General features: G+C 46.4%; 1 protein-coding gene across 4 annotated transcripts; it reads right to left on the bottom strand.

The window, feature by feature from the left end:
- Positions 1-286: 286 nt before the first annotated feature.
- On the bottom strand, positions 287-12,146 carry zgc:153012 (uncharacterized protein LOC777626 homolog). Of its 4 annotated transcripts, none has more exons than XM_062415219.1 (7): positions 11,996-12,144; positions 11,652-11,824; positions 9,825-10,271; positions 4,127-4,748; positions 3,414-3,538; positions 512-560; positions 287-426 (listed from the first exon to the last, which is right to left on the bottom strand). In XM_062415219.1, exons 4-6 carry the CDS (start codon positions 4,746-4,748, stop codon positions 552-554), a joined length of 756 nt encoding a protein of 251 aa, XP_062271203.1. In that variant the 5' UTR covers positions 9,825-10,271; positions 11,652-11,824; positions 11,996-12,144; the 3' UTR covers positions 287-426; positions 512-551. The 4 variants fall into 4 exon arrangements, with proteins under 4 accessions (XP_062271203.1, XP_062271200.1, XP_062271201.1 ...); XM_062415216.1 differs by having other exon boundaries at positions 512-563; positions 11,996-12,143; XM_062415217.1 differs by having other exon boundaries at positions 512-563; positions 11,652-11,830; positions 11,996-12,132.
- Between the last annotated feature and the right edge of the window lie 490 nt (positions 12,147-12,636).

The raw sequence follows: 12,636 nt of genomic DNA, 5'->3' as shown, positions 1-12,636 counted from the left end.
GGTGTTGTGGGCGTGGCCTCGGGCAGGTGGGTCAGGTGTTGTGGGCGTGGCCTCGGGCAGGTGGGTGGGAGTGGATCAGGGGTTGTGGGCGTGGCCTCGGACCGGTTGGTGGGAGTGGGTCAGGTGTTGTGGGCTTGGCCTTGGACAGGTGAGTCGGGTGTTGTGGGCGTGGCCTCAGACAGGTTGGTCAGGCTTTGTGGGCGAGGCTTCGGACAGGTGGGTCAGGTGTTGTGGGCGTGGCCTCGGGCAGGTGGGTCAGGTGTTGTGGGCGTGGCCTCGGGCAGGTGGGTGGGAGTGAGTCAGGGCTCTCAGGATCTGGTTCTCGCACTCCAGCTGCTGGTTTTTCTCCTGCAGGTCTCGGATCTGCTCCCTCAGGAGCTCCACCTCCTCCCTCACCGCCAGCATCAGGTGACTCTTCACCAGGTCCTGCATGTCAGAGGTCAACTGGTCAGAGGTCAACAGGTCAGAGGTCAACAGGTCAGAGGTCAACAGGTCAGAGGTCATTACTCACCATGGCCTGCTCGATCTTGTTGTCAATGGCAACCAAACTGTTACTGGAACTGCTGCAAGACAGGTGAGAGAGAGACAGGTGAGAGAGACACAGGTGATGTCAATCATTCATCAATCATCCGTCGTCATGGAGACAGTTTGGACAGGTGAACCCGAGCACACCTGGCACCGTCCCGGTTGTCATGGTTACCTGTGGCAGAACAGCAGCAGTGACATCATGGTGGCCTCAGAGCCCCGCCCCCTGGGTGGAGCTCTGACAGGCACTGACCAATGAGCATGAGGGGCTAGCGGGGGCGGGGCCTGAGTGATTGGCTGAGCTCTAGAGGCCGAGGCCAGGAAGTTCAGGGGGTCAAAGGTTGTCAGCCGGGCACCGGGCCAGGACTCCCTGACAGCTGACCCCTGACCTTTGACCCTTCTGCCCCCCCGTAGCACAATTGCTGTCTCTGGTTGCATAGCAACAAGCTGGCGAGTCCTGAGGGGGAGGGGGGGGGTTGACGGTGGGCGGCGCTGAGGCCGGGGGCGGGGGGCGGAGTCACATGGCTGCATCATCTTCTTCAACCAATCAGAGATCAGCTACAGACTCACTCAGACACATACCGGCCAATCACAGCTCAGATCATGCAATTAGGATCCAATTAGAGCACCCGATTAACTGTCCCTTGTTTAGGTCCCAACTGTCCCTCGTTAAGGTTCGGACTGGCCCTCGTTAAGGTTCGGACTGTCTGCGTTCCCTTGTTAAGGTCCCGACTGTCCCTCGTTAAGGTTCGGACTGTCCCTCGTTAAGGTCCCGACTGTCCCTCTTTAAGGTTCGGACTGTCCCTCGTTAAGGTTCCAACTGTCCCTCGTTAAGGTTCGGACTGTCCCTCGTTAAAGTTCGGACTGTCCCTCGGTAAGGTTCGGACTGTCCCTCTTTAAGGTTACAACTGTCCCTCGTTAAGGTTCGGACTGTCCTTCATTAAGGTTCCAACTGTCCCTCGTTAAGGTTCGGACTGTCCCTCGTTAAAGTTCGGACTGTCCCTCGTTAAGGTTCAGACTGTCCCTCGTTAAGGTTCGGACTGTCCCTCTTTAAGGTTCCAACTGTCCCTCGTTAAGGTTCAGACTCGCCCTCGTTAAGGTTCGGACTGTCCCTCGTTAAGGTTCAGACTGTCCCTCGTTAAGGTTCAGACTGTCCCTCTTTAAGGTTCGGACTGTCCCTCGTTAAGGTTCCAACTGTCCCTCGTTAAGATTCAGACTTGCCCTCGTTAAGGTTCGGACTGTCCCTCGTTAAGGTCACGACTGTCCCTCGTTAAGGTTCAGACTGTCCCTCGTTAAGGTTCCAACTGTCCCTCGTTAAGATTCAGACTTGCCCTCGTTAAGGTTCCAACTGTCCCTCGTTAAGGTCACGACTGTCCCTCGTTAAGGTTCAGACTGTCCCTCGTTAAGGTCCCGACTGTCCCTCGTTAAGGTCCCGACTGTCCCTCGGTAAGGTTCTGACTGTCCCTCGTTAAGGTTCGGACTGTCTCTCGTTAAAGTTCGGACTGTCCCTCGGTAAGGTTCGGACTGTCTCTCGTTAAGGTCCCAACTGTCCCTCGGTAAGGTTCGGACTGTCCCTCTTTAAGGTCCCGACTGTCCCTCGTTAAGGTCCCGACTGTCCCTCGGTAAGGTTCTGACTGTCCCTCGTTAAGGTTCTGACTGTCCCTCGTTAAAGTTCGGACTGTCCCTCGGTAAGGTTCGGACTGTCCCTCGTTAAGGTTCGGACTGTCCCTCGTTAAAGTTCGGACTGTCCCTCGGTAAGGTTCGGACTGTCTCTCGCTAAGGTCCCAACTGTCCCTCGGTAAGGTTCGGACTGTCCCTCGGTAAGGTTCTGACTGTCCCTCGTTAAAGTTCGGACTGTCCCTCGGTAAGGTTCGGACTGTCTCTCGTTAAGGTCCCAACTGTCCCTCGGTAAGGTTCGGACTGTCCCTCGGTAAGGTTCTGACTGTCCCTCGTTAAGGTTCGGACTGTCCCTCGTTAAAGTTCGGACTGTCCCTCGGTAAGGTTCGGACTGTCTCTCGTTAAGGTCCCAACTGTCCCTCGGTAAGGTTCGGACTGTCCCTCGGTAAGGTTCTGACTGTCCCTCGTTAAAGTTCGGACTGTCCCTCGGTAAGGTTCTGACTGTCCCTCGTTAAAGTTCGGACTGTCCCTCGGTAAGGTTCAGACTGTCTCTCGTTAAGGTCCCAACTGTCCTGTTGTCTCCTCTGAACAAGACTTCAGGTTTCCATGGAGACCCCGCCCTTTCTGTCTGTCTCCTACACACTGCTCTCTGATTGGCTGCTGTCTCATTCCAGCTCCCGCCCACTCACAGTCAGAGCCAATAGGAGCAGAGCAGCTGGATTCTCCTCCCGCCCACTCACAGTCAGAGCCAATAGGAGCAGAGCAGCTGGATTCTCCTCCCGCCCACTCACAGTGAACACAGACGTCTATAGTCACTGATCAGCTGACTCTGTGTGTGTGTGTGTGTGTGTGTGTGTGTGTGTGGTATTTAGGTCAGCCGTGTCACGCTGCTGTTAGATTCAGTTTAGTCAGATTAACATATTTGAAGTTTTAAAGTTAAAATAAACAGACAGACAGACAGACAGACATACAGACATACAGATCAACAGGCTGTAAACAGACAGACAGACAGACATACAGACATACAGATCAACAGGCTGTAAACAGACAGACAGACAGACAGACAGTCAGACAGACAGACAGACAGACAGACAGACAGATCAACAGGCTGTAAACAGACAGACAGACAGACAGACAGTCAGACAGACAGACAGACAGACAGACAGACAGACAGACAGACAGACAGACAGACAGATCAACAGGTTGTAAACAGACAGACAGGTCAACAGGCTGTAAACAGACAGACAGGTCAACTGTAAACAGGAAGTTACCTGGCGTCCCCCGGCAGGTGGAAGATGGTTTGGTCCAGACTGAAGGCTCCGGGGGTCTGAATGGGGGTCAGAGACGGTCCAGCAGGGGGGGAGCTGGGCTGAGAGTGAGACAGCCTGAGGACAGACTGAGAGAGAGACAGGTGAGACACTGAAACCATGGCAACCAACAGAAGACAGACTGGTAGAGAGGTGGGGACAGGTGGGGACAGGTGGGGACAGGTGAGGACAGGTGGGGACAGACAGGTGGGGACAGGTGAAGACAGGTGGGGACAGACAGGTGAGTGCAGACGGGGACAGACAGGTGAGTGCAGGTGGGGACAGACAGGTGGGGACAGACAGGGACAGAAAGGTGGGGACAGATGAGGACAGGTGGGGACAGACGGGGACAGGTGGGGATAGACAGGTGAGTGCAGGTGGGGACAGACAAGGACAGAAAGGTGGGGACAGGTGAGGACAGGTGGGGACAGACGGGGACAGGTGGGGATAGACAGGTGAGTGCAGGTGGGGACAGACAAGGACAGAAAGGTGGGGACAGGTGAGGACAGGTGGGGACAGACGGGGACAGAAAGGTGGGGACAGGTGAGGACAGGTGGGGACAGACAGGGACAGGTGGGGATAGACAGGTGAGTGCAGGTGGGGACAGGTGGGGACAGACGGGTGGGGACAGACAGGGACAGACAGGGACAGACAGGTGGGGACAGGTGGGTACATACCCGCCCTGCAGCATCGACGTCCAATCGGAGAGGGGGGGGGGACGTTTCGTGGGCGGGGAGAAGGAGGGGGAGGGGTGGAGTCTAAACCCTTCACTCCCATTGGCTCATTGTGGTCCAGGAGCCGGATGCTGATTGGCTGTTGGTGGGTGGGGGACGGGGGCCCGCTGTGCAGTACGAGCCCCCCCCCCTCCCTGTCATGGGAGTAGACCCCGCCCCTGTCTTTGTCCCGGCCAATCATCTCCAAGGACTCCAGCGAGTGAGCGTGTCTCATGCTGTCCATCACCCGGCGGAACCCCGCCCCCTGCTGGCGCTCCATCAGGTCCATGCAAGTCCATCGCCCCCGGCGATACGACTCCCCCCACCCCGCTCCGCCCGCCCCCCCCGCCAGCCGCACCACCCGGAACCTGGAGGTTCCCATCCCGTGCCCCGAGGCATCCTGGGAGATGAATTTCCTCTTCAGGGATGGCGTGGACGGCTGAGACGAGCTGCCCTGAGGACACGCTGCTGATTGGACCACGCTCAGGAACACGCTGGGAGCTGATTGGCCGGCCGGAGTTTGATTGTTGAAGTCGGACGTCACACTGGTGATCTGAAAGCCACTCCTCTTCTTACCCCCACTCATCTACACACAGATACACACACACATTATATACACAGTGATATAGTATTATATATGACATCATTATGACATCATTATGACATCATTAGATTATTAATAGTGAAGCATCAGTGTTAGAGCAGCATGTTACTGTTGTAGCTGTTTGTTATAATTACATTTTAGGGTCCTTTTATTTAGTTATAATTGTATTGTTGTATACATTAGTTTGGTTTCTGTTTGAGCTGCTGTAGCTATGAACTTCCCCCTGTGGGACCAACATTCATCTTATCTTCAACATTTATAGAAATGAAAGCATGTGAGAAGTTTAGAGGAGCTGTTAACAACTCATAGACATCTGAGATGTGAGCGACTACACACTGCTGTCTGTAAGACTGTGAGTACCCCGACTAGACTGTGAGTACCCGACTAGACTGTGAGTACCCGACTAGACTGTCAGTACCCCGACTAGACTGTGAGTACCCAGACTAGACTGTGAGTACCCCGACTAGACTGTGAGTACCCGACTAGACTGTCAGTACCCCGACTAGACTGTGAGTACCCCGACTAGACTGTGAGTACCCCGACTAGACTGTCAGTACCCCGACTAGACTGTGAGTACCCCGACTAGACTGTGAGTACCCAGACTAGACTGTGAGTACCTGACTAGACTGTGAGTACCCGACTAGACTGTCAGTACCCCGACTAGACTGTGAGTACCCGACTAGACTGTGAGTACCCGACTAGACTGTGAGTACCTGACTAGACTGTGAGTACCCCGACTAGACTGTGAGTACCCGACTAGACTGTGAGTACCCCGACTAGACTGTGAGTACCCGACTAGACTGTGAGTACCCGACTAGACTGTGAGTACCCCGACTAGACTGTGAGTACCCCGACTAGACTGTGAGTACCCCGACTAGACTGTGAGTACCCCGACTAGACTGTGAGTACCCCGACTAGACTGTGAGTACCCCGACTAGACTGTGAGTACCCCGACTAGACTGTGAGTACCTGACTAGACTCTGAGTACCCCGACTAGACTGTGAGTACCCCGACTAGACTGTCAGTACCCCGACTAGACTGTGAGTACCCGACTAGACTGTGAGTACCCGACTAGACTCTGAGTACCCCGACTAGACTGTGAGTACCTGACTACACTGTCAGTACCCCGACTAGACTGTGAGTACCTGACTAGACGGACACATGGGCAACGACACAGGACAACGGATTATCAACAGAGATAGTCTGTAAGAACATGAAGGGCTTAAAGATCCACCAGGCCAGAATGAAATGCCTGACAGCCGGAGCAAAGACACAGCGCACAGGAGTCACTTCTGGTGAGACGGAGGAGGAGCCGGGCCCAGAAGAAACTCACAGCGCCAGGAGCCTCCCAGTGTCAGCCACACCGACAGGCAGCTCCATGGGCCAACAACACATCTCAGTCTGAAACAGCCCGCATGAGGGAAGTGGAAGAGGGGTGAGGAGAGCCAGATCCAGCTCAGCACCCGGACTGAGTGGAGTACCCTACAAGGTACTCAAGAACTGTCCAAGGCTGCGATTGAGGCTTTGGAGGCCCTGAAGGTGATCTGGAGAAGGGGGAAGATTGCCCAGCCATGGAGATATGCGGAGGGATTACTCATTCCACAAGAGGAGGGGTCTGAGAACATGGACCAGTTCATCACCTTGCTCAGTGTGGAGAACAGGATCTCTTTCAGTACTGTGTCCAGAGGACTCTCTGACTTCCTGCTGAGCAACAACTACATGTACTCATTGGTACAGAACCTCCTTGGGAATGTAGCACAGGGCTGGACTGGACTCAGGAGCTCAACATCAACCCGAAACAACACCCCAGGATCAGGGTCTTGATCCAAAGAGTCTACGACGTCCTCCCCAGCCCATTGAACCTGTAGACCACTCCCACATGCCCCCTGTGTTCCCAGAAAGGCAGATACATTCTGAGCAGCTGCCCCCCTATCGTTGGAGGCATGACCTGGTCCTCAAGTCCATCGCTGAGGCAATCAGGAAGGGGATCTATGAGAGCCGACATACCCACACCACAGCGAGAACCATCACTTTCATCAGGGAGGGAGAACGGCCAAAGAAGCCACCCCTGTTCAGCTGGACTGCCACAGCACCAGACCAGCTAAGTCCACCACACAACATCCAGACACTGCGACCCGATATCATCCTGGTGTCAGAAACAACAAGGCAGCTCATCCTCCTGGAGCTAACCGTAGCTTGGGAGGAGAGCTAAATACCAGGAGCTGGTGGAGGACTGATGACGGACCATTTGCATGCCGGTGGAAGTGGGAAGTTTGGGGCTTCGCTGGTCTTCCCTCATCAAGACGTATTGAGTCCTGGACTTCAGAGGACAGAGCAGCAGGAGAACCATCAACAACCACATGGAGGCGGCTGAAGAGGACTAGCGGGGCCGACGTATGATCAACCTCGGTCCGGGTCCCGAGACTAAGTACTAGTACCTCTTAACTGTACTTACAGTAAAGTACTAGTACCTCTAACTGTACTTACAGTAAAGTACTAGTACCTCTAACTGTACTACAGTAAAGTACAAGTACCTCTAACTGTACTACAGTAAAGTACTAGTACCTCTAACTGTACTACAGTAAAGTACAAGTACCTCTAACTGTACTACAGTAAAGTACTAGTACCTCTAACTGTACTACAGTAAAGTACAAGTACCTCTAACTGTACTACAGTAAAGTACTAGTACCTCTAACTGTACTACAGTAAAGTACAAGTACCTCTAACTGTATTACAGTAAAGTACAAGTACCTCAAACTGTACTACAGTAAAGTACTAGTACCTCTAACTGTACTACAGTAAAGTACTAGTACCTCTAACTGTACTACAGTAAAGTACTAGTACCTCTAACTGTACTACAGTAAAGTACAAGTACCTCCTAACTGTACTACAGTAAAGTACTAGTACCTCTAACTGTACTACAGTAAAGTACTAGTACCTCTAACTGTACTACGGTAAAGTACTAGTACCTCTAACTGTACTACAGTAAAGTACAAGTACCTCTAACTGTACTACGGTAAAGTACTAGTACCTCTAACTGTACTACGGTAAAGTACTAGTACCTCTAACTGTACTACAGTAAAGTACTAGTACCCTCTAACTGTACTACGGTAAAGTACTAGTACCTCTAACTGTACTACAGTAAAGTACTAGTACCTCTAACTGTACTACAGTAAAGTACTAGTACCTCAGACTGGGTTTCATGTTTATGACCTCAGGTGACCCTGAGAACCCTAAATGGAAACTTACTGGTTCAGCTGCTGTTTGTCTTCACAGCGTCTGATGCTCCAGAAAATGGGTTAAAACACACACCACACACACACACACACACACACACACACACACACACACACTCACACACACTCACACACTCACACACACTCACACACACACACACACACTCACACACACCACACACACACACACACACACACACACTCACACACACACACACACACACACACACACACACACACACACACACACACACTCACACACACTCACACACTCACACACACTCACACACACACACACACACACACACACACACACACACACACACACACACACCTCTCTCTCCGGGTGTCTTCGGGTCTCGTCCTCCAGCTTTTAACTGAAACTTTCTACTTTCTTCTTCTGTGTTTCTTCCTGTGAGTCAAACTGCTGCTGGTTGCTTCAGCCTGTTGCACAACCTGGATTAACATGAGAGTGTGTGTGTGTGTGTGTGAGTGTGTGTGTGTGAGTGTGTGTGAGTGAGTGTGTGTGTGTGTGTGTGTGTGTGTGTGTGTGTGAGTGTGTGTGAGTGTGTGTGTGTGTGTGTGTGTGTGTGTGTGTGTGTGAGTGTGTGTGTGTGTGTATGTGTGTGTGTGTGTGTGTGTGTGTGTGTGTGTGTGTGTGTGTGTGTGTGTGTGTGTGTGTGTGTGTGTGTGTCAGTACAGGTTCTGCAGGATTACTGTTGAACTGTTGAAACTAATCACAGTGAGTTTTATGTTTCTTTGCTTCGACTTGTTTCAGATTTTCTGTTTCAACACGTCTGAGACTAAATGTTAATATGTTAATATGTTAATATGTTAATATGTTTATATGTTTATATGTTTATATGTTAATATGTTTATATGTTAATATGTTTATATGATAATATGATAATATGTTTATATGTTTATATGTTAATATGTTAATATGTTTATATGTTAATATGTTAATATGTTTATATGTTTATATGTTAATATGTTTATATGTTTATATGTTAATATGTTTATATGTTTATATGTTTATATGTTAATATGTTTATATGTTAATATGTTTATATGTTTATATGTTAATATGTTAATATGTTTATATGATTATATGTTAATATGTTAATATGTTTATATGTTTATATGTTAATATGATAATATGACATTTACAGTCTGTTTAGCATCAGATTCCCTCTTAGTGTTTCCTGTTGAGCTGTGCTGTAACCATAGTAACACAAAGACTTTGATACTAAAACACTGGAACGTTGAAACATATATATTTATATAATATATAATATATAAATATATAATATATAATATATAATATATTTATATAATATATAATATATAAATATATTGTATAATATATTATATATTATATATTATATATTTATATTATATATTATATATTATATATTATATATTATATAAATATATTATATAAATATATAATATATTATATATTTATATATTATAAATTATATATTATATAAATATATAATATATAATATATTGTGGCAGCTGTAGATGATGTTAGATTTTAATGAGTGATTCAGTTTGAATGTAAACCTGGTGTATAAATACAGACCATCAGTTATTATTATAATAAGTTATAATTATTATATTAATAATAAGTTATTAATATAATAATAATAATACATTATTATTATAATAAAGTGATGACTGGAGTTTCTGCAGCTAATCAATAATCAATAATCACTAAGTGTTATTTGTTGACCCTCCTGATCAGCTGATCAGATCTTTAAACATTAAATCAAAGCCATCGATCATGACCTCTGACGTCACTGTAGTAAACACTCACGTTCACACGCACGGCAGCGCGCGCTCCCGCCGCTCCAGTGACGTCACCGCCGGGCCATCTGACACAGCAGCTCCATTATACTCAGCTCACACCCAGCTCAGTGCGCATGCGCGGCCCTGCCTGCGAGCAGCCGCAGGCAGCAGACACGCGCAGCGGGAACGCGCGCAGACTTGAAGAAAAGTTTGTCCTCCGACTTCTTCTTCTACGGTTCTCCTGCTTTTTATTGTCCCAGCTGTTTGAGAGCAAACCTCCACACTTCTTCTTCTACGGTGCGATATTCTTCTACTTCTTCTTCTTCTTCTCTCTGTCACAGCTCTCCTTCTTCTTCTGTAAACTAAACTCTCTCCTCCTCTTCCTCATCTCCGCCCAGCAGCCAATCAGCAGCCAGTAAACATCCTCCCCATGTCCGGGTCCCAGCAAAGCGCGTGCGTCCACCATCCGTGTGTGCTTTAACGGGACGCGCATGCGCAGTGAAGAGACAGATGTTTATTTACTCAACAAACTTGATGTGCGCAGTGAAGAGACAGATGTTTATTTACTCAACAAACTTGATGTAAAAGTTTGTCAATAAAGTTTTTAAAAATAAACGTGCTGATGTAAAATAAAGCTTTATAAATAAAACTTATAAACAATGTTGAGGAAGCTACTTAGCGAGCTTTAGCAACTACTTATACTAAATATACTAAATATACTAAATATACTAAATATACTAAATATACTAAATATACTAAATATACTCATTAAACTCATTATACTAAATATACTAAATATACTCATTATACTAAATATACTAAATATACTCATTATACTCATAATACTAAATATACTAAATATACTCATAATACTAAATATACTAAATATACTCATTATACTAAATATACTAAATATACTAAATATACTCATTATACTCATAATACTAAATATACTAAATATACTCATTATACTAAATATACTAAATATACTAAATATACTAAATATACTAAATATACTCATTAAACTCATTATACTAAATATACTAAATATACTCATTATACTAAATATACTAAATATACTCAATATACTCATAATACTAAATATACTAAATATACTAAATATACTAAATATACTAAATATACTCATTATACTCATAATACTAAATATACTAAATATACTAAATATACTAAATATACTAAATATACTCATTATACTCATAATACTAAATATACTAAATATACTCATTATACTCATAATACTAAATATACTAAATATACTAAATATACTAAATATACTAAATATACTCATTAAACTCATTATACTAAATATAATAAACTAGCAGAAATATGCCTCAACTCAGTTTTATTAGTTTAAAGAAACAAAGCTGACATACTGTAGGTTCACCATAGGCATGCTGGGTAATCTATAGGCATGCTGGGTAATCTATAGGCGTGCTGGGTAATCTATAGGTGTGCTGGGTAATCTATAGGCATGCTGGGTAATCTATAGGCATGCTGGGTAATCTATAGGCGTGCTGGGTAATCTATAGGCGTGCTGGGTAATCTATAGGCATGCTGGGTAATCTATAGGCATGCTGGGTAATCTATAGGCGTGCTGGGTAATCTATAGTCATGCTGGGTAATCTATAGGCGTGCTGGGTAATCTATAGGCATGCTGGGTAATCTATAGGCGTGCTGGGTAATCTATAGGCATGCTGGGTAATCTATAGGCGTGCTGGGTAATCTATAGGCATGCTGGGTAATCTATAGGCGTGCTGGGTAATCTATAGGCGTGCTGGGTAATCTATAGGCATGCTGGGTAATCTATAGGCATGCTGGGTAATATAAAGAGAACATGTATTTACATACGTTCAGAGTCTGAGTCTGAACGTTCTGCTGCTGAACATCAGCAGGACCGCTTTGGTGGGGGGGCGCTGATGGTCTGGGAGGCAGATCCTTGGAGGGTCACACAGACCTCCATGTCAGAGCCAACGGTTCCCTGTTAGGAACCAGAACCCTCAGTGGGTCCTGGTCCTGGTGCAGCAGCGTGTTAATAAATAAATATGAATTATTAATAAATATAAACATTAAACTTCTTTAGTTTCCTCCATAATAAAGTTTAGACTCCTTCATGTTTATATGATTTATATGTGTATAAATGACTTCTGGTAAGTCTATGAATCGTGTTGCCATGGTTACCTCTGTTGGCCTACTGAGACAGATGTTTGATCTTCATCTTTGCAGCAGCCAATCACGTGTCCCCGTCTCATATCTAAGTCATAATTAGTATTTCTGATTCAGCTTCACCTGAAACATTTATTGATCATAACTCAGACTGATGTCTTCATGAGGAACTTCAACAAGAACTTCAGGAGAACTTTGATCTGCAGCAGTTTTAATACTTTTACTTCAAACTGTAAACTGTTCAGCCGTCAATCAATCTGACATTAATCAATAATGTTTCAGGAAATATGATTAATTATTGATTACAAGGAACTGTTCAAATCAAACTGCATCATCTCATGTGGATTCATTAACAACAGTGATGTCACACCACCTGTCAATCATCTGTGACATCATCATTATCATCATCATGTGACATCACTTTATTACACAGAAAAAGAAAGACTCATTTTTACAAGCAGAGACAAAGAAACCGTCTGTAGTGGTCTGTAGTGGTCTGTAGGTGGTCTGTAGTGGTCTGTAGTGGTCTGTAGTGGTCTGTAGTGGTCTGTAGTGGTCTGTAGTGGTCTGTAAGTGGTCTGTAGTGGTCTGTAGGTGGTCTGTAAGTGGTCTGTAGGTGGTCTGTAGGTGGTCTGTAGTGGTCTGTAGTGGTCTGT

This window comes from Scomber scombrus, unplaced genomic scaffold (assembly GCF_963691925.1).
Source record: "Scomber scombrus unplaced genomic scaffold, fScoSco1.1 SCAFFOLD_167, whole genome shotgun sequence".
Taxonomy (NCBI): Eukaryota; Metazoa; Chordata; class Actinopteri; order Scombriformes; family Scombridae; genus Scomber; species Scomber scombrus.
This window is presented reverse-complemented; position numbering and strand designations above follow the sequence as displayed.

Bases quoted from the DNA above. Each gene is read 5' to 3' on its own strand.
- zgc:153012 (XM_062415218.1), bottom strand. From the start codon at position 4,748: ATGAGTGGGGGTAAGAAGAGGAGTGGCTTTCAGATCACCAGTGTGACG. The intron at 3,539-4,126 runs GTATGTACCCAC...TCTCTCTCTCAG, and splicing joins ACGTCGATGCTGCAGGGCGG to TCTGTCCTCAGGCTGTCTCA.